Source organism: Meles meles, chromosome 16 (genome assembly GCF_922984935.1).
Source record: "Meles meles chromosome 16, mMelMel3.1 paternal haplotype, whole genome shotgun sequence".
NCBI classification, from domain to species: Eukaryota; Metazoa; Chordata; class Mammalia; order Carnivora; family Mustelidae; genus Meles; species Meles meles.
Window position 1 is genome coordinate 39521107 of NC_060081.1, and position 22802 is coordinate 39543908.

General features: G+C 43.7%; 1 protein-coding gene across 1 annotated transcript in view; it reads right to left on the bottom strand.

Annotated features, from left to right (window-relative positions):
* Positions 1 to 1440: 1440 nt before the first annotated feature.
* The window catches only part of DTD1 (D-aminoacyl-tRNA deacylase 1), a 175998-nt gene continuing 154636 nt past the window's right edge, over positions 1441 to 22802 (bottom strand). Inside the window, exons 5-6 of the mRNA XM_045981176.1 lie at positions 16750 to 16921; positions 1441 to 2033 (exon numbers count right to left, since the gene is read on the bottom strand). Of these exons, the coding sequence (XP_045837132.1) occupies positions 16769 to 16921 (153 nt within the window). The 3' untranslated portion in view covers positions 1441 to 2033; positions 16750 to 16768. The remainder of the gene's footprint in view (positions 2034 to 16749; positions 16922 to 22802) is intronic.

The window sequence follows — 22802 nt, forward strand, 5'->3', positions numbered from 1 at the left end:
TTACCTTGTTATCAAGCCAGCATCTGTGTTAATGCAACTTATACCCCCGGCTCCTTTTTTTTTTTTTTTCCTGGCCCAAGTGTCTTGTCCAGACCTTTCAAATTATTCAGAGTTTTTTTCCTTCCCTTCAGTCCTTCATGGTTTTCAGATCCTTCAGCCAACTGCTCACATGACTCCACTCAGGCCCCAATTTTTCTATGTCCCTTTAAGATGGGATCCAGGAACTGGACTGTGGGCTGAGGGTCTTTATCATTTCACCACTGTGCAGACATCAAGCACATTAGCTCTTCTCTCTGTGCCATCCTCGTGACCAATTAGCACAAGGGCAGGCTGCAGCTGTTCAGTCAGAATTAATTGGTGGCAATAAAATGTTGTGGCTGAGAAATGTCTGACAAATGTGTTCAGGAAGTCCTCGACCTTACAGCCAAGTTTACAAAACTGTAGTTTGGAGTAACTTTACATGAATTTTAATTCAGCCTATAAAGGCCTATACAGATAATTCAAACAGGAGAGCCTCTTGGACCTCACTGCCCATACAGGTGGGGAAGTCGACTGGAGATTTGCATCTGGAATGTAATGATTTCAAATCCAGAGGTACATGCTATCATGGATTATCCCAAACCACCTGTATTGATTCAGAGAAAGGCAGTCTGGCAAATGCTTTCCCAACTCCATCTTCCAAGTACTTGAATGTACACTGGAGCTATAATTTGAGGGTTTTTTCTTTTTCTCACATTTTCTATGTTTTTATTTGAAGTAGACAACTGGGTCAGATGAGACAGACTCAGAAATTATTATAAAGGACACAGAGTTTCAGCATTACAAAAATGCCAAATAAAGATGTCCCCTTTACAGTTAGGCAAGAAGTATTTCAAGAGAGGATAATTCTGTTTGTATAAGCAATATTAGAGATGTTATATAAATATCTGCTACATATAGTAACACATATGTAACTACTAACATCAGATAATGTCTAAAAATGACCACTATAGTTGTGCCACTAATGGATTAAAGTGAACTGAGAAACTCTTTGGCTGAATGTGGTTCCTTCTTCACATAACTGTGAGGATACCAGCTGGATATATGGACAACCATTCAGCTCCTGGAAAGGGGACATCTGTATGGTCCAACATGCCGAGACCTTCCTTGAGCTCCCAAAGGTGAATGGCAGAGAAGGCAGCCACGCTGGCTCTCAGTCACTGGGCCATTCCCAAACTGGATTACCTTCCCACATACACTACCCTCTCCTGTCATCTCATGTCTGAGTAAAATGCCATCAACTACAAATTACTAGTGTATATAGGGTCTCACCATGGAATCAGAGATTTGTGTAGGTAATGAGGGAAGGCCTCTTGGAAGGGGGGTTATTTGAAAAGAAGTATAGATTATACACAGAGTGGGATCAGATGTATTTCTACAGACAAAATCATCAAGCACAAACACAGCAGGATTTGTTTAATAATAAAGTGGTTTGTTGGGGTTTAGGATTTTATTACTTCTTTTTAGAAAAATGAGAAAATTTACAAGATGCAAAGGTCTTACACAATACATTATCACCAATGTTTGTTCTCTTTACACCTTAACCAGTGCCCTGGCTTAGCCAGTGTTGGGAGGAACATGGACAGCATGAATGCAGTGGAGACCCATCATGGACACATGTAAAAGGAGGGCTCTATGACAAATGATGTGGGGCCAGCCTGTTTCACAAGCAAGCCAAGAAATCACAGGAACCAGCAAAGTCTTTGCACGGGGGGAGCATGGGGATATGCCCCGCTGCCATGTGCGTGGGGTGCACGCCCCCACACCACCAGCACCCACTTTCACTAAGACCACAGCAACAACAGAAAATGGTATCGTTCCTTTGGTGGTGGTGTTTTGTTTTGTTCTGCTTTGTTTCTGCAGGACTACTCAGGGTCCCAATTTCTTATTTCTGTCTTCCTTTTCGTGATACAGTTCCAAATTCTTAAAGCAGAGAAGGTACACAGCATCTTTCATGAATTTTTCAGGATCCAGTTCCACCCAATGATAATGCACTAAAAGAACAAAGATAAAACACATTACAGGAGAAGGTACCAAAATACACCTTCAAATCCTATTTTTAAAAAAAATATAACCAAGCCTAAACAAACAGCTGAAGACACCCTTTGAGTTCATACAATGACAACAGCATGACAGTGTTTCACTTTATGATGAACAATCTGCCATGCTGTCATGTATAAATCCAAACAACTTCTCGCCAAAGTCTCCAATTTATTAGAACCTCGTCCTTAGAGCGCAAAGAGATTCTAGATATCTGGGAATTAACTCACTTCTTAATGGCCTTTGGATCAAAGAGAAAGGAGAAAATATTTTAAACTGAACGTAAATGAAAAGGCAACATATCACCATCCGTGATATGCACCTAAGGCAGCATGTAGAGGGAAATTCGTATCACCAAAGCTTGTATTAGAAAAGAAAAAAGCTATCACATCAATAATCTGAGCTTCCACATTAAGAAACTGAAAGAATAAGAGCAGAATAAAACCCAAAGCAAGCAGAAGAAGAAAAATGAAGACTAGAACAGAAACTAATGAAATTTCAAACAAAACCAAAAAATAAATGGAAAGAAAAAATAAATAATTGGAAAGATCAATAAACTTGATAAACCTCTTGCCAGACCTACCAGGAAAAAAGAAGACATAAGTTATGAATATCAGGAATCAAAGAGGCAACATCAGTACATTTTATTATAGACATTAAAAGGATAAAAAAGGATATGTCACAAACAACTTTATTCCCACAAATCAAACAACACATGAAATAGACAAAGTCCTTGAAAAAAGACACAAACGTCTCATTTTTAAATCCTTTCAATCATGAGGGAGGGAGAGGGGAACCTAAATAAAGCATAGGAACAGGGAATAAACTAAACACTTGCTTTTGAGTTATTTTTAATATTGTTCAAAGGATGGTAGGTTCTTCAGTATAAAACATCCCAGTGTCTCAAGTTTCCCTCGATAATTCTGAGGCTACAAGAAAAACCAGCTAGTCTTGCCAAGAGTTGTGAGGCAGGCGATTGACATCCAAGAATTTAAACCCCAAACTTAACACAACAGTTTCTATTCCCTCAGGTCTAAATTCTAATTGGGTGAACTTCAGTACAAGCAAAACTTTCTGATAATAGTAGGTTGCATAGTGATACCACACATCTGTGAATATGCTTCTGGACACACCAGCACAGGCTGCATTCTTAGAAAACGGCCGTATTATGAGCAGATACCTCCACAGAATTAAGAGTCTTCCATTCCTGCACCCAGCTTGTTATGGAGGCCCATGGGCCCACACTAGAAAGGCTAACTTAACTGCAGCTATGTTCTTCAGTCATATATGGACCCATGCAAAGGACTGAAATTTTCCCCAAGGCCTACCCTGATGCTCTAAAACCCACCAGCCACAGTCCTGCACTACTTCCTAAGAGAGATCTCAAAGACCACAACATAAATTTGGGGGACCATATTACGCCCATTTTTAAGTCAGGGAAAGAAATTCATATGCTCCTGTATTTTAATAAGATGTTAACCCAAATCTAGGCACCTGCAGTGTATTAATGCCTTTTTCCTCATCTGCAATACTAATAATTAAAATCCTGAAACTGGATCTCACATTGACCTTTGGGGAACTTCATTTTCTTGGTACAGATTAAAACCTTTGTTTCTGAACTTTCAAAATGAGCTTTGGGATCCTGCTTTAGTATATTATTCTTCGACATTTACTTCAAATAAATATTCTACACGTTTCAAAGCTTTGAGATAATAAATTTATGCTTCCAATGTTTGTTGTGCAGATGGAAATGATAAAGTTTGCTGAAGAAGAATAAGTGACCTGGAAAATGTTCACAATATTCCATTAGATGATAAAAGCAGTGACATTATATGACATTATATATAGTCTGTCTTTATGCAAAATTAGAGAAAGAGATATAGAATTATCTGATTAGAGAAAATGTTATAAAAGCATTATGTTAATAATGATTATCTTCAATGAAATGGCAAGTGACTTTTATTTTCTTTGAGCATTCTGGCATTTTAAAAAATTTTCTGTGATGAATGAGCATTAATTCTATAATACAAAATGGCTTTCAAAAGAAATTTTATGAGAAAGACAATTCAGAAATTCCAATTCCCTACCAGAGAATCACAGAACTAGAAGGGATCCTGAGAGGTTTCACCCCAGGGGTTCTCAAATTCTACAGTAAACCACTCAGGCCTAGGGACTTCATAAAGCACCTAATCTGAAGGGTTTAAACTAAGAACTCCTTCAGAATGAACTGTTCTAATACTGGGATACCCAAGAGGCACACCTCATCCCAATATCAACAGTGACAACACGAGTGATGAGCTCCCAAGCTGCATGCAAGAGCCTTCTGGCCAACAACAGACACTGTTCCACCCAAAAGCCACTGCCTCACCACACGGGTTGGTCAAACAGATACTGCTTTTTATTGTCAATCTCACCTTTAACAAACGTTCCTTCTCATTTTCTTAGACATACCCATGGAAGAACCTAGAGGCCAGGACGCTGGCTGTCAGGTGGGTGTGGCTGGAGATCATAGCCGTAGCATGGCCTGAAGCATGAAAGGCGAGGTGGGGAGGGAGCTATCTGTGAGGTCCACCTGCCACATCACAAGCAAGCAGAAGTCATGTGCAAGGGGACAAACACATGATTCTGCACAAAAAGAGTGGAAATTTAGAAATCCTGGAGGAAGGGTAATGTGCCTCCCTGTAAGAGCCTTGAGAGGATGGCATCTGCTCGCATAGTATAGTTTTCTGATGTCCCTGTGAGTCAGGTGAGCTGTCTGAGGGCAGACATGATCTATAGGCTGGAGGCACCTAACAGGGAGCAGTACATGCCTGAGATAATGTAACACCGCAATTTCAGAGCCTTATAGAAAGAACCTTCTGGAGTGGTTCTCTTTTATTGCCTGCAAACATCAAAGGCAGTAGGGAATACTCCAGCACCAGAAGAAAGGAATTCTTCAACACCCTGTTTGAGTCTCTCAAAGATGCTGATTTCCAGCTGATCTGCTTCTGGCTTCAGGTCATTCAAGCAACCACAAAATGTTAAGTGCTTGAGTTAAGATACACACACCAGAGACCTGCTCTCCAAACCACTCTCAAAAGAACCCAGATTTTATGTATTTATTTCAGGCTACAGCTAGGAATCTAATCTGATTTCACTTACCTAGAAAAGAAAGGCTATTCTATGAGAAAACATGAATCTCTGAGAAGTCCACATTATCAGAGAAGGATTCGATCTGACTTAGCATTTACAGAAATTCCAGTGAGTCCACCACTGAATTGTCAAGTGAAGAATCTCTGCCGTTACGTGAGGGCAAATGGGCCTGAATTGGTGATGAGAACATGGGGACAGTGACTCAATTTCCTGATTAAGACAGAAAATCTTAGGCACCTGGGTGGCCCAGTCAGTTAAGCTTCTGAATCTTGATTTCTGCTCAGGTCTCAATCTCAGGGTTGTGAGCTTGACCCCTACACTGGGCTCCATGCTGGGTGTGGAGCCTACTTAAAAAGAGAAGCCAAGAGGAGAAAAGAGAAAAAGGTTGGGAGGGAGGGAAGAAACAAAAAAAAAGAAAAAAAAAAAAAGGAAGGGAGGAAGGATGGAAAGAAGGAAGGAGGAGAAGAAGGGAGGGAGGGAGGAAGGAAGGCAATGAGACAGGAAAGTTTGGTATGGTACACCAAAAGAAGAAACTGACAGCAATTAGTTTTTATTTTTGGCCTTACTTCCACACTATTGCTCATGTATATTTATGTATTTAATCAAGCCAGTGTTACAGAACTGACAGTGGTTCAGAACATTCACTAGTCCAACTGAACTTCCTGCAGAGATGGGCTTGTTCTATGTCAGCACCATCCAATATGGCAACCACTAGCCAAATGTAGCTACTGGGACTATGGAAATGAATTTTAAACTTTGTTTAATTTTAATTAATTTACACTTAAATATCCACACACAGGTAGCACCTACTGTATTAAATGACATACTTCTAGGTTATCTGATAGCTTAGCTCAATACTTCAGCAATAGACAGAATTAATAATTATGGCCAGGTTCTTGCCAATTCTCTAACAAATGAAACTGAGGTGGAAGCCTAGACCCGTAGAAAATCCAACCCTACTGCTGGCAAAATAACATAATGTGCCGACTATGTATCAGTGAGGAAGCAGTTCAGTCTCTTGTATAATAACAAAGCTAAGAACAACATTAAGGTTTGGGAACAGTAACCTCCTCCAGGTTAGAAGACAGAGAATGGAGCAGAAGATAATTTCTGAAGAAATACTGCTTAAAATTTCCCAAATGTATTGAAAGACAAACATTTGCAGATTCAAGAGGCTCAGAAGACCCAAAGCAGTCATCAGAGTGAAACTCAAGATGTGATACAGATGTTGGAACTATCAGACAAGGGAAAATAGCTGCAATTAATATGTTAAGGGCTCTAATGTGTAAAGCAGACATTATGTAAGAACAGATGGGTAATGCAGCAGAGATACAGAAACTCCAAAAAGAATCAAAAGACAATGCTAGAAATAAAAAACACCGCAACAGACAGAAAGAATGCCTCTGATGGGCTCATCAGTAGACTGGACACAGCCAAAGAACCAGGGGCCTTGAAAAGTGGTTAATAAACAAACTTCCAAACCGAAATGCAAAGAGACAACAGAATGGGGGGAAAGGGGATGTGGGGCAATTGCAAAAGGTGTAACATACACATAATTGGAATACCAAGAAGAGAAAGATAGAGAACAGAGAAGTATTTGAGATAATAATGGCCAAGAATGATCCAAACTGTAAACAAAGAAAGGGAAAATCTTCAAAGAAGCTGAAGGGGATGGGAGGACAGGAGGAAGGAGTAAGGGACAGCTGTGAACCCACCTTACCCATGGAGGAACAAGGATGAAAACTGCAAAGGGCTTCTCAGAAGAAATAACGCAAGCAAGAAGAGAGTGCAATAAAATATTTAATCCACTGAAAGAAAAAAACCACTAATCTAAAATTCTGTACCATCGAAATTACCCTCCAAAAGTGAAGCAAATAGACTTTCTTAGATCTGCATTGTAAGAAATGTTAAAAGAGGTTTTTCAGGCAGAAGAAACATGATATGGGTCAGACACTTGGATTTGCAGGGTGCCTATATGGCTCAGTTGGTTAAGCGTCCGACTCTTGATCTCAACTCAGGTCTTATTCTCAGGGTCATGAGTTCAAGTCCCATGTTGGGATCTGTGCTCAGCATGGAGTCAGCTTGAGGATTCTCTCTCCCTCTCCCTCTGTCCCTTCTCCCACTCGCTCATAAGCTCTTTCTCTCAAAAAAATAAATACGTCTTTTTTTAAGGTGTGTATTACAACATCTAGGGCGACCACTAAAAAAACTTTTAAGTTTAAAAAAAATGAAAACAGCACCTCAGAGGCACAGTTTTATACATGAAGCACCAGCACCTGAACTGGGAATGAATGTTCACACAAGAAGCAAAATGAAAGCTGTGAAAATGAAAGAGATTCTACTTTCTACAAGTGGGGGAGAAAACAGTGAAAACATGACTATCCTTGAATACACACACACACACACACACACACACACCTTCTCTAGCTCATTAGGAAGAAATGTGCTCAGCCAGACACATCTTTTATTCAGACAAAGGTCAATTTGAAAAAGCAAATAGATGGCAGCTTCCAATACACTTTCCTTGCTTTGTTTCAAGTGTGTTGACATTTGAGGACAGAGATGTGGGGTGCTGCTCAAGAGTGGGTTCCTCTCACACCCTATGATGGCAGCAAAGTAAATACTCAAATGAGGCAACACTTGACCTTGCACTCAAAGGCAGAAAGCATGCGGTCCTCGTGAAAGGCTGCCATGTGCCTTGGCTGTGGCCAGAAAGGGGGGAAGGGAGTTGCTGCCTTAGAGGAAACCTTGAACCCTCCACACAAGGTGAATGAGCCTGAAGAAATGAGACAGAGGACAACAACAGAAGTGCATTTTAGCACTTCCCTGTCCGTTTGACAAAATAAGAAACATCTGCAATGTGATAGAGAAATGTCAGCACCCTGGGAGTGTCCTCTGAAGGCTTCTGACTTTCAAAGAAAACTGTGCCCGAGCTCATGCAGTCTCTCACTCCATTTTCTTTTGCCTTTTCTTTCTCTCTCATGCCTTGGAAACTCAAAGCTACTCCCTTAGGTCCTATGAGGCTCCCCAGGGCTCCTTCTGTTTGTAAAGAAAAGCAAATGAAAACTGCAGCTCCCCTCGCTGAGGCAGGGGTGGGGCTGCTGTTTTTCTGTGGAGCACAGTCGGTGCCAAGGTCACCTTCTGTCACTATTTAGTTCAGCTCTTAGAGATATCTGAATATTTGGTGACGTTTTCATGGGTCTACTGGGATGACAAATTTTAGCAGATGGGGCAACAAAAGCCCATGGGCAACAAAAACCCCAAATATGTAATTGGAGGAGCAGCTGCCATTTGCTGCTGGCCTCCTTTATGGTCTTCAAATCTAAGCACATGTCTATCATCCCAGAGGTGGGGGTAGCCCAGATCCTCCCTGGCCCTTGGGCTGGCTGCAGCAGTGGGTCTCCAAGGACCCATCATGTCTGTCCTTGTCTGGATGTCAGCATCAGCCTCCAGGCCTCCACTACCACCTCTGGTTAGAAGTCCAACTGGGCACCCACCTTAGACTGCCAATCAGTAAATGGTTTGCCTCCTGCACTCAGTCAAAAAGCCAGGCAGTGCTCCATAAACATGCGAAGAAAATGTGGCTTGTGCATTTTCATGGGCCCATCCAAACGTCCTCATGAGCCTCCATCCCGCTGGGTAGCAGCAGCACAATCTAGAATCCACAGTAATTCTGCTCACCTGGGTGTTAGAACAGCTGAGTCCTCAAATAGCCCCTGCACCTGGGTGCTTGGTGTGGTTCTGCACCTGGTGCTGAGCCCCAGGGACACCACTGAGCAGCACTTGATAGCTCAGGGGCGAGAACCCCCACCCCTGCCTGACTTGACCTCATTTCCATTCCTGCCCTCACTAGCACTACAGACCCCGCACATCCCACCCTGGGAGCCACATGGAGATGGTGGTTGAAACCCGCAGAGTCGCAGAGCAGCCGTGCTGCGGAGAGCTGAGGTCACAACCCTCCTGGCTCTCTCAGCTTCTGGGGCAGTCTCACTCCTTCCACCAGCACCCACGGTCAGCTCAGCAGACCCGCACACCCTCTCTTCAACACACCTCATGGGGCAGGTGAGATGCTCTACTGACTCCTGCTGTATCCTGTTGCCTCACCACGTCTTGCTGCCCCGTCTACTCAGCTGCAATAGTCTCGCAGAGACCTACAGCCATCCCTCACAACAGTCTCCTGCCAGGACTCTCACAGGGGACCAGAGCACAGGCCCCCAGGCATCCAGCTTCCCTGTCAACCCAACCATCAGCCCAAGGACTCTAGCCTGGAGCCAGACGACCAGGTGTGGCCCTGGGCTTCCTCATCCATCCCTCTCCTAACCTGAAACTTTCATTCACCTTCCCTCCTGCCAGACAGGGTCTCCTCCTGCTCATCCACCTTCTCTCCCACCTCCTCCCCAGGGCCATAATGATAACAGGGCTGCAGTTCCCTTGAGTTTGCTTCTCCCATCCTAGTGTCCCTTCAATGGCTAGATTTTGACTGTTGAATAACGTGGAGGTTAGGGACACCAAACCCTACACAGCTGAAAATCCACAGAACTTCTGACTCCCCAAAGACGTAACTACTAATAGCTTACTGCTGACCAAAGCCTTACTGACATAAACACATTTTCTGTACATCATACATATGCCCTGTGTTCTCATAGTCAAGTAAATGAGTGAAAAACAACGTTATTAAGAAAATCATGAGGAGGGGCGCCTGGGTGGCTCAGTGGATTAAGGCCTCTGCCTTCGGCTCAGGTCATGATCCCAGAGTCCTGGGATCGAGCCCCGCATCGGGCTCTCTGCTCAGCAGGAAGCCTGCTTCCTCCTCTCTCTGCCTGCCTCTCTGCCTATTTGTGATCTTTGTCTGTCAAATAAATAAATAAAGTCTTAAAAAAAAAAAAAAGAAAATCATGAGGAGAAAATACATCCCCAGTCCTGTCCTGTATCTACTGGCACCAGAAGCTTTCACCTGTTTGCAAGATGAACTGTCAGTACCTACGTCATCATCCTACAGAACACAAAACACTGCATGCGTTATCCGTATTACTAACCCCAAACACCAAAAACGAAAAGATGGTGTGAAAAAGAAATTCATATTTATTTACAGGTGTAATGCTAAGTGCGTTGATAACAAAGAGGCAGCAATAGGACTGCTTTACGGTAGCCTAGCCTATGGGCTAACGAATGAATCATTATATAATTTTTCTAGCATACGGTTTCGCAGTTGTATTCCTAATACAGTACAGTAAACATTGTTAACGTTGTTTTAAGAACCACGTACCTCTGATGATAGGCCAGTATGCACTTTGTCCAGTTCTAAGACAGAGAGGCACACGTATGGTAATTCTTTGAAAGCACGGTTATAAAACAGTAAGAGAAAAAAACGTGTCATCAATTTCACATTAATCTCACTCACCTTCCACCTGTCTAAGGATAGGCTCTCCGCTTCCATATGCATCTGCGCACGATGAGCATGTGGGCAACGATGACGGTGACACAAAATGTCTCACGCAGTCCTGGCTGTACGATCGCTAGGTTTTCACATGAGAATCACACATACACAACCCACGAGTTTACTAACTGTACAGCAGGATGATTATTTACTATTCAGTAAGTAGAAGTGCATCATCAGTAAGGTCTCAGTCCTCGCCGTCCCCACGAGGAACAGGCGGTGGGGGAAGAGGAGAGGCTGGCCTTGCTGCCCTGCGTGGCAAACAGAGGAGAAGCGGGAGGTGGAAGGGGAGGCAGGAGAGGCAGACACACTCTGTGTAACTTTATGGAAACAAAAAATCTCATCATTTCTGACATTTTTGCTTTCTCTTTTCTCCAAAAATGCTTCTCTGTGGCACCAGCCCTTCCTCTACCTTTGCTTCAGTTTCAGCATCCGTATCATAAAAGAAGGCGAAAGCAGTCAGGAATGCCTGGAACCCTTCTGCCAGACAGTAGTTTGTTTTCTGCCATTGCTGCTTCTAGGTGTTCCTCCCCATTACCTGACACTGGTTTGGAAGCACTCATCTTCTTCAAGTTGTCTTCTGCTAATTCCTCTGTGGTGCCCATTAGCTCCTGAATTTCTCCAAGATCGTATCACGAAACCCTTCACCCCCTCAACTCACCTTTTCTTTTTTTTAAACCATATCCACAATCTCTTTCATGATTTCCGTGACTGACTCTGCTGTAAATGCTGTGAAGTCATTCACAACATCTGGACAGAGTTTTCTCCAGCAGCGATTTATTGTTTCAGGCTTGATGGCTTTCACAGCATTTTCTATAACAACAGTGGCATCTTCAATGGAGTAATCCTTCCAGACCTTCTTGATGTTCTGTCGGGGTTCTCTTCCAGATCACGGACCATGCTTTCCATATGGTCCCGTGTGTGATGAGCCTTCAGGGTCCTCATGATCCCCTGATCTAGAGCCTGAATTAGAGACCATGTGTTTGGAGACCACAAACCACTCAGACACCTTCAGTGTTGAACTCATGGGGTTCTGCAGCCAGGGCATTGCCCACTATCAAAAGAACTTTAAAAGGCAGTCCCTCCTGGCAAAGTACTCCCTAACTTCAGGAACAAAGCATCAATGGAACCAATCCAGCAAAATGGTTCTCATTGTCCAGCCTTCTCATTATGCAACCAAAAAGAAAGCAGCTGATGTTTATGTTTTCCCTTCAAGGCTGTTGGTGGGGGGGTAGTTAGCAGCTTTATAAATAAGGACAGTCCTGATCATAAACCCAACTGCATTTGCACAGAACAGCAGTTAGCCTCTCCCTTCCTGCCTTAAATCCTGATACTTGTTTCTCTTCCTTACTAATAAATGTCCTCTGGGGCATTTTCTTCCAGAATAGGGCACTTTGCATTAAAAACCTATTCAGACAGATATCCTTTCTCCTCGGTGATCTTCCCAATGGTGTCTGGGAACTCGTTTGCTGCCTCTTGGTCAGCAAAAGCTGCTTGATATTTGTAAAACCAAACCTCTTTCTAAAATTATCAAACCATCCTTTGCTGGCATTCAGTCCTCCAGTTTTAGATCCTTCCACCTTCCTTTTGCTTTAAGTCATCACATAATGATTTCACCTTTTCTTTTCTCAAATCATCTTTGAGTCTACAGGTACGCCTTTCTTATAGCAATCAAGAAGTGCAAGGTTCCCAGGCCTACAGGCATAGCTGCAGCAATGGCTTCATGAAATTCCTTTTCTTCCTTTTTTTTTTTTTAACAATATTCCTTATGCTGGATTCATTTATCCTGAAATGGTGGGCACTGCAGCTTCAGACCGTAGTGGTACACATCAAGCAATTCAACTTTTTCTTGCGGCGTCATGACTTTTCTCTGGTTCTTGGAAGCACTTCCCGCACCACTAGTGGCACCTGGGATGGGTCCCACAGTGTTATTCAAGGGTGAGGATATTGCACTAAACATGATGAAAAAAATGCAAGAACTGTGAGAGATCACTTTTTACCATGATCCGTAATTTACTGTAGAGACAAACTGCTCACGCGGAGATGATGAACATCACACAACATCTGAAGCAGATACTCACAATGCCTGAGCTCACCACAACAGCAACAGGAGGTGCTCAGGAAATTATTATGGTAGTATACAGCATGTGCTGTAGTTAATTTTATGCAGCTACCATTTATAACGGCATCTTCAAGCTAGTTTACATGTCTCTCCACTGTACATGGTGCCACATATGGTCTGTTAAGTATTTCTGTGTATAAGTTTTGATAAATTTTAACTTTTTATAATAGGTTTCTGTGTATTTTATGGTAGTGACATTTGTGCATTCACAACATGCCTAGCTTTTTAAGTTTTGGGTTTTTTTTTTTATTTCTAGGCTACAGGGTTTATCTGTGGACTTTTTCAAATTGTTGCAAATCTCCAAAAAATCTTCCAACATACATATCCTGAAAGAAATCCATGATATGGGGATCCACAGAGTTCAAACCCATGCTGTTCAAGGGTCAACTGTAGCATGATTTACCCCAAGTTCTATACTACCCAATTTGCAGTAACTTGAGAATTAAATATGATTACAGGTTTTAAACTTTCCACTGATTTTAGAAAAGCAAAAAATAAATACCTACAAGTCTACGAGAAATTTTGCCTTTTAAACTTTGGGAGATGTTGGAAAGCAATACGCACTTTCACCTCTTCCCCATCTTACTGTGTGCTGTCTCCTATTATGAAGCATGTCCTCCAGGATGTTCTGAGACACAAAGTCACTGTCTCTTCCTCTGTGCATGGGCTTTCTGGTGTTCCTCTTGCACACAGAAATGGCAAAACCACTCCCAAGCTGCCCACTGGCCACAGGATACTAATGCCTAGGATACCTTTCTACTGGAATTATTCTCATCTAACTAACTAAAACTAATCTACTGGGATTACTCTGAGGCCAAAATCTAACACAAATAGAGACTTATGTTTTGCGCTGACATATAGAGTAGAATTCAGTACCCCCCAATAAATAAAACAAAGATTCAAAGTATTGAACAGAAACAATTACATCAAAAATTAAAACATCAAATTTTAAAAATACAAAAATTATTCATTTTAATTATACAATACCATTATATAATAATACAAATAATTTTAATAATACAAAAATACAAAATCAGCAGGTAGATAATATAATCAAGAAAAAAATCAACTAGGTGACATAAAAATTTTTTAAAGCCATTTTGAAAATACAAGGTCCAAGACACATTAGAATTTGTGTGTTTACATTGTTAAGCTCGGTTTGGTTACTGGCAGATGAATATTTCTTATCTATTCATTGAGTTCAGCATGAGAGTCTGGAAATTCAATTTTTAAAAATTTATTGAAAAGTCCCAACACTCATTGGGGAAGAGGCTATTATTTATATAATCTTAAAACTGAAGGGAAAACACATGGTGCCGTGTCAGAGTAGGGCCAAGAGAGCAAAACACAGTGCAGGCTGGCCAGCTGCCCTCCGTCCGAGGAGAAGAAACAGAAAACATCAGGTCTGGATTTTGGTTCTCAACCAAGGAATCACCCACTATAATGACTGTCATTAGCTGGCCATCAGATTGGCCCGTCCTTCATCCTTGGTTCAGGTGGCAGGAGTGGATATGGGGTGTTCTCTCCAGCACGATCCCCAGGGGGCACAGGAGGCTTACGCAGAGGTGCCACAGACACATTGGGGGGCGGGGGGATGGACCTGCCCTCCCACCCCATCCTGCTAGGACGGTCACCCAGCACTTTATGCCTTTACCTGCCTGCCTTTCACAACAGCACTGGTGATGGGGAGGAGTTTTACTCTTTTAGTTAATGAAGAAAAACCAAGGAAGCAAAAATGACACAACTTACTGTCACACAGAAACTGGCCAGAGGGAAATGAGAACTCAGTGAGTTTCTGAGCTGTTGCTGGACCTGCAGAGTGAGCGTACTTGTAAAAGGAACTTCAAGAGCTACCCCGTGCTCCACCCCTCAGACAGGCTTTCTGTCCAGCCCATAAGTCAGAGGCGCCAGCAGGATTTGTGATGACAAAACTGACCACTGATATGAGCAAATCACCACAAAGTTCTGAAGGGATGGCAATGGAAGTTTTATGTGACATAAAGGCCACAAATTACACATGTAAATGTTACTGTGTATTCATGAATATTTAACATTATTCAGACACCACATAGCACTTTTCGGAAGGTTCTCCCTGACACCAACTGTTTCAGTTCATGAATAAAAACCCATGTCTTGAGGTCCAGACCAAGAAAAGGGGGTAGGGGGAGGTTCCCTCTGATTCCTGCTTCACTTTCATGTGAGTGTGAGAAAAATCAGCCAAGACCAGTGACCACAGTTCTGTCACCACCCCCCCCGCCCATAAAAACAGGGAAGGAAACAGAGTGATTAGGAGAAAAGTCAAGTGGACATTACAGGATTGATTATCCAGTGTCTCCCACCCTTTAAAACTACCAGTGAGGGGGCACCTGGGTGGCTCAGTGGGTTAAGCTTCTGCCTTCGGCTCAGCTCATGATCTCAGGGTCCTGGGATCAAACCCCGCATCGGGCTCTCTGCTCACCAGGGAGCCTGCTTCCCCACCCCCCTCTCTCAGTCAGCTGCTCTGCCTACTTGTGATCTCTCTCTCTTTCTGTCCAATAAATAAATAAAATCTTAAAAAAAAAAAAAAAAACTACCAGTGAGTCCATGATGCAGCCTTTCTGAGCTCTCTGTCCTGTGCCTTTGGTCTGTCTGTGTCTGTAAACCACCTCCACTGCACCCGACTATCACTGTGGACTCTGTAATAGAGCTCAGTGTCTGGTAGTGCTCATCCCAGAGGTCATTTCACAGATGGACTTCCCTTTCAGAAGGGAAAGAGAAGGCAGAAAACCATCTTATGAATGTTCTCCTCTCTCACCGCTCAACACCTCCAGGAAGCACCTGTATGCTGACTTGGTTTGAACCAAAGACAATATATAAGCTGAAGGCTCCAAAATGTATGGCCAGATCTCGCTCCTCTCTTGATTTCTGCTACTCCCTCCTGGCCTACTGGTTCCAGTCTCATGCCCCTTGGCTGCTAGTATGATCTCCTTAAACTCTGGACCTGATTATGTCATTTCAGAAGTTTCCCACCATCCCAGAATGAAATCCAAATTGCCCAGTTGCACACCAGGCCCTATGAACCAGGACCCTCCTCCTTCTCTAATTTTACGGAAGCTCCCTAGACAACCCAACCCAAATGGTACCCAGTGTTTCAGCCACTCTTTCCAACCTCTGTTCCAAAACTCTCTGTTCTTTTCCCACAATCAACAGTGTTTGCATCTGCTCTTCTCCTGGCTTAGGCAGCTCCCACCCTTGCCCCTCATCTGCCCATTTCCATATGTCCTCTGAGGTCTGGTTCTGGGGTCCTCCCCTCTGTGAAACCTCCCCAACTTCCCTCTCTACCCCCTCACATTCCCTCCACAATAAACCACATTGCTGATTATTTCTATGCTTCTCCCTGAACTTGCAAACTCTCACAAGTAAAGGGCTCTTAATAATGTGCTTGCTGGAGGAATGAGCTTGAGCAAAGGCCTTCAGATGGCTGAATCAAGTTTTAGACACCTCTGACCTTCAGGCAGGAAGGTGGACTTAAGAGACATTACTGGATGTGGAAGGGAAGGAATGAAGCCCAGTTTTCGCAAAGGGAAACTGGGAGTACAGTCAGTGCCAGGCAGGAACTGAAGGATGAAGAACATGAGGGGGACAGCTCTGAGAGCAGGCTGCAGGTGACCGTGGTCCCCGATGGAGCTGCTGAGAGCAGGAGTGGAGAGGAGGGAACAGTGGTGAGGAAGGGCTCGGGTGAGGCTCTGAGCGTGCATTGAACGCACATCTGCGAACATGCTAGAAATGCTCACAGTAGCAGCAGTTATCGGTCAACACAGGCAAGTGAAGAAGGAGAAGACCCCAGGCCCAAGGGATCCCTGTCCACACCTCCACTTTTCCAGGAAGGTATGGGTGAATGCCCATAAAACGAATTCTGCCTCAAAAGCCATTCTGTTCTCCATCTGTTACCATTTGCCCAAAATGTGAGAAGACATATGCAGGGAGGGGAGGCTCCTACCTGAGTTCCATCCCTAAGTCTATGGCTCCCGCTCAGAAGACACGTCGCCCTCCGCCCCACTGCTGGCACTGCGGTCTTCTTTTCGGGGGGCGTTTCTCTCTTTGCTTGATTCAGAAGGCCCCTTGGCTCTGGTCTTTTCTTTCCTCTGCTGCTGTTTTTCAAGCTTTGACAGCTGATTATAAAAAGTAAAAAGACTTGTTTTACAAACATAAATATGTATCTCTCTATCCAAAACACCGATTACTTCACATGCAGCAACCACTAAACATGCTTCTGTCTGATAAACCGGTGTGCCACAGGGTTTCAGATGTGCCAAATGGTCTGCAAAATGTCCATCGGTCAGGCACCTAAATTGTTAACACAGATTAGTCACACGTGAGATCTCTCTGGACTTTTCTCCACCTGTAACTCATCTTGCCATGTGCTCTTTGAAAATGGTCAACCAACAGGCTTCACTGACAGGCTGAGAAGAGCCCGATAAGTGAAAAAGCTTTTATTCTGTTATTTTTTTTCCTCTGATGTCTCTATAGCTTTTTTTAACCAAGTTGTCTTCCTACTTACTCTTTTCTAAAGAGTGACCAACACACTCCTCTATGTGCTGAAGGTAGGAAAGAAGGCTCTGAATAAAATATGTCAAGCAATTTTAGACATCGTCTCAGTTCTGTTTGTTCTCTGAGACTCAACTTACCCACAACCAAAACCCTAAGTGCTCACAGTAAGGCCTCATGGGGGCTACACAGGGACACTGGTCCCAGGAGCCCTCTCAGACCTCCTCTGGGCCAGATGGGGGACATGACTCTGACATCCGACTCCAGAGGGACCTGGGTCCACTTCCCCCCTGGTAAGTCTCCTCAACATGTTGAAGGAAACCACAGATTAGACAGTCAAAAGAAACAGATCATCTGACACCCTGAGCAACAGCAAGACCACTCGAAAAAGGCCTGCTGAGAAACCTGTCAGAGCACGCTGGCCAAGTCTGGGCCCACAGGATTTTCTAGACCAAAAAAAGCCATCTGTAATGAGAGACAGCAACACCCAATTTCCTCCCAGGCACCCAATGTGCCTCCCAGACCAGGACTACAAACACTTGATAGTTCACATCGAAAGAGGGAAACTTAATGAAGAGCTGGCTTCTCCCTGCCAGTCACTGTCCCACACCCAAGCATATAAAGAAAACACTGTAACTAACCTGCCATGTCATCTCTGGATTACGGACAGACTTTGAACTGAATCTTTAGATAGATCAACAATCAGCAACTCTCAATTTGGTCCAGAAAACCAAATTTACTAATGGTTGACTTATAATGTTATCTTTCCCACTCCCCCACTTCCCTGAAAAGCTGTAGTGAACAATTAGGTTGGGTAACATGCTAATTAGACTTTGTGAATGAAGACATCACTTCACCTCTAACCTCCAACTCTCCTCCCAAGTAACTTCCCTGGATAAATTCCCATTCACGTGCACAGGAAAGGTTCACAGGAATGAGCACTGCACTATTGTTTGTATCAGCAAAAACCCAGACACCACCACCACCACCAGTACACTCATAGAAGGACAGATAAATGTAATGCGGTATATAGTCAAAAAAAGCGATACTGTAAAGCAGATCTAGTTACATCAAAACAGATCATGTTATGTGACCCAAATGAAGTTTCAGAAAGCTATACGAGGCAGGATTTCATTTACACAAAACAACACTATACTTTACTAACGGGCTTTTGCCGATATGGTCTGACCAGAATACAAGCCAACTTCAGTACAGTAGTTAAGTCTGAGGAGACAGAGAAGAGAATGGGATCACAGTGGAATGAATATACGTGGGCTTCCACCAGAACTGTCAACTTTTGCTTTTTTTTTTTTTTAAGTTATTTATTTATTTGACACAGAGAGAGAGAGAGAGGTCACAAGTAGGCAGAGAGGCAGGCAGAGAGTGGGGGGGAAGCAGGCTCCCTGCCAAGCACAGAGCCTGATGTGGGGCTCAATCCCAGGACCCTGAGATCATGACCTGAGCCAAAGGCAGAGGCTTAACCCACTGGCTACCCAGGTGCCCCTCAACATTTACTTTTATAAACACAACCAGGTATAGATATGTGAACTGCTTGCTACTGGTACTTGGACAATAAGATACTTGCACCATGATGTAAACCAAGACATACATAGCTTCCTTCACCAACAAAGTCTGGAGAAAGTATCAGCTACTGAACTGTGTACTTCATGGCATAATTTCTCTGTACTATTCTGCCACAGATAAGAAAGCAATTTCTTGCATTTAAGGTAACAGCCTACCATTCTCATTCCCCTTTTGTTGTTAAAATGCTCCTTTTCTTTATGAGATGAGGAGGATAGTAGATGGGGTCCTTCTGTCTTGCTCTTTTTTTTTTCCAAAAATGATCTTGGATTGCACAATGTGAATGTACTTAATGTTACTGAACTGCACACTTAAAAATGGTTAGGATGATAAATTTCATATGTATTTTAATACAATTAAAAAAAACTTTTTATTGAGCTAGATATAATCATCATGTATTATAGGAGTTTCAGGTGTACACATAATGATTTGGTATTTGTATATACTGCAAACTGATCACCATGATAAGCCTAGCTAACAGCCATCACTAAAGAAATTTGTTAATGATCTCAGAAAACACAGAGTTGGCACTCCATGCTGGACAGCACCCCCCAGTTTCTTTCTTTTTTTTTTTTTAATATTCCTAGTTCACGAAATCCAAACATCTGGAAATCAATGTTCTGCAGTGAACTGTGCGAAGCTGCCTTCTGCTGCCAGCAGCTTACATTTACATCAGTGTCTGTGTATGTGTTTATACATGTATGTATAATAAATATGTGTATCTATAGACAAATTATACACACACACACATACACACACACATAAAATCACAAACATGTTCCAAGTTAGGCACTAAGAAAGCATGATTTTTATTTTAAAAAGAGACCCTCTCCATTTTGTGTCCCCTCTTTAAAGGTAAATATAGAAAATCTGAGTATCACCAGTGACTTAGCCAAACCAAGCCTCCCCTCACCGCTAAGATTCAATCTCATGCAAAGGCCTATTTGTCAACCGTCCTTTTCTTTACTTTCTATTCTTATCCTGGTGAAAAGCCAGACCCTGTTGATGGGAATAATTCCTAATTAAAGCAGGCTTCTCAGAGGTTCCTGCAGGGCCCACAGTGCCCATCTGATTCTGAACTGACTTGGAGGTGCCATCAACAGAGTATGAAACTGTGGAAATATCAATCTGACCTTTCACCCCAACTCTGTCCCCTCCCACCACGGACCACACTTCTAAAGCATCTATGATAATTACCAAAGCGAAAGGCGTAGCCCAAGTTTCTGTGAACGATGTAATGCTGATTCTCTTACATTATTTATCTTAATACAACCCCAACCACATATGGTTCCATGCCTCGAAGTTCTCTGTGAGAACACTGTGAACTAACCTAATAAATTTAAGCCTTCTCTCAGAAAACTTGGAATCCAAGGCAGCCAAAACTTGGAATTCACATCTCAAGACAAGAAAGCAGTTGGATTTTTCTTTTAAGGAAACAAATGAGAAAGAGAAAAAGAAGAAATCAGTAATGCATATGGAATCATGTAGGATGTCAACAGCTTTCAAATTAACAGGGAGATGCATGTCAAGGAGAATGTAAACCACTACAGGTCCCATGAACACATGATCTACAAACAAACACTGAAATACAGTACTTTTGGTTTTTTTCTTTGTTTACTTGTTTTTTAATTAACTGATGAGGGTGTCCATAATGCAAAGAAACACTGTCCAAGCCGTACAGGCTCTAGTGTTATAGGGAGAAATCCAACCTTCCACAGCCAGCTCTGGGCACACAGACGCTGTCAGGGGCTGGATAACTGTTCTATGGCCAGCCTGTTCCTCTCACAGTGAATCTTGGAAAGTTCCAAGGGGGCTAAGGTGGGGGACATGGGAATATCTAGGCCCCAAACTCCCTGACTCATGATTAAATCCAGAGCAAATAAAGGATTTTCTCTGTCCTGAAGAGGTCCGTGCTTGAACTGCATAATGTCAGGATAAGCTAGCTGCACACGCACACTACTACACAGCTCGCAAGCCAAAACACCGTGAAGAACCAGGTGGGCAGCACAACAAGGGAAGTAACAAAGTACCAGACGACAGGGCACGGTAGAGACTGCAGCCACACTGGAGAGGACAAGTCCCACCTAATGACATTCACGTTTCTTTTTAAACATCTGGACAGATGTCATGTCAATAGGACAGGTATGGGCCACCTGTTGGAACCTCCACTTTGCACTTCCCCTCCTCCCCGAGTGATCCCCTTTGCTCTGAACAAGCCAGTGACAGCTGTATTCTCATCAGCATCCCACAGAGAAACCACTGTCAGCTGCCAACACCACAGGGACAGTTATACTCCCAGCTTCTTCCTCCCTTCCTGCTGACCCCAGCCACTTGCTACTTCAGAGGTGGCCATGTCTGGCCCTGCTATCACGTGGGCATGGGATGGAAATCACAGCTGACAGGCCCTGAGGGGGTGCAGGGGACTACAGCGCAAGGTTTCCCTCCCGGATTAACACAGGTTTATCAGCCAGCCTTGCTCCCAGCTAATTAAGGCTGAGTTATTGTGTTAGAGCCTTCTGACTTCCTCAACCATCAAGGTCAAAATGTACAGGCAGCTTGCAGCTAAACCACCTAGGAGCTGGACCCATGTCCAGTTTCTCTTTAATTTGGCAAACAGATGGCCTCAAGGACCCTGCATCTCTTCTAGCAATGAAGACAAGGGCAAAGAAGGGTCACAGCCTGGCCTGCCGTATACTACAGGCAGAGTGCCAGGGGTTACCAGTACCCTCAACTTCCTTTGCTTTAAAATGGGCATTACTGGGGCGTCTGGGTGGCTCAGTTGGGTTAAGCGTTTGACTCTTAATCTCAGCTCAGGGCACAATCTCAGGGTCATGAGATTGAGCCCCACATCAGGATCTGTGCTGAGCATGGAGCCTGATTATCTCCTTCCCCCTTTTCCTCTGCTCCTCCCACCACCAACATTTACACTCCTCTCTCTCTTTCTCTCTTTCTTAAAAAGAAAAAAAAATGGGGATTATAATATTATCCTTCATACATGTCAAGTGCTTAGAACAGAGCCTGGCTCATAGTAAGTGGAGATCACCAACTACATACCTGGTAGACAGCCCCAGGAAGCCAAGGGGTCTGCTTGGCTTGCCTCTGTGTCCCTGGCACCTAGAACAGGGCATGACTTATAGCTGGTGCTCATTATACATCTTAAATGAAGCTCATCAATTAAGCAAAAGAGGGCACGTGGCTCCCTGAAAACAATGTGGAGTTTGGTGTCAACAGGCCTAGAGTTTGGACCCATCTCAGCTACCTGCGTGCGGTGAAACTGAATGCAAGTGACATAACCTACTGAACACCCATGTTCTCATTTAGTTCACTGGGTATTTTATGAGATATTTTGCTTTCAGCTGCAAGAGCTATAAACCTACCTGAGTATGGCTTAAGCAGGAAGGAGCTGGGGGACCTCCGCTACGGACAGTGGATTCCTCCAGCTCAGCCCTGCCACAGCTCTCCAGAAGCCTCTGTGTACCTCCAGACATGCCCTCCTCCTCCTGAGAGCTGCCACCATTCCAAAACGCCCCAAAGCAACGAGGCCCTAGAGTTAGCTCTCTAATGTCGCTGGCACTTGTCCTTAGGAAAAGACCCTGTGTGGCCTGTCAACAGCAGTAGGAGAGGCAGACCAGGGTGAGAGAGATGAGTCTGGCCCTAGGCCCACCCACTGACACAAGGCTAACACAGAGCAGGAAACAGTCCAGCTGCCAACATCAAGAGAATGCAGGCAGCATGGGGACTCTCAAGGCCCCGCCATGGACCAGGGGGACCAAACCAAGCAGTCAGTACCAGAGCATCACAGCAAGGAACACAGAGTGGCCAGGGTGTGGTGGGTCTCAAGAGGAGAGGTCAGGGGGTGCCTGGGTGGCTCAGTGGGTTAAAGCCTCTGCCTTCAGCTCAGGTCATGATCTCAGGGTCCTGGGA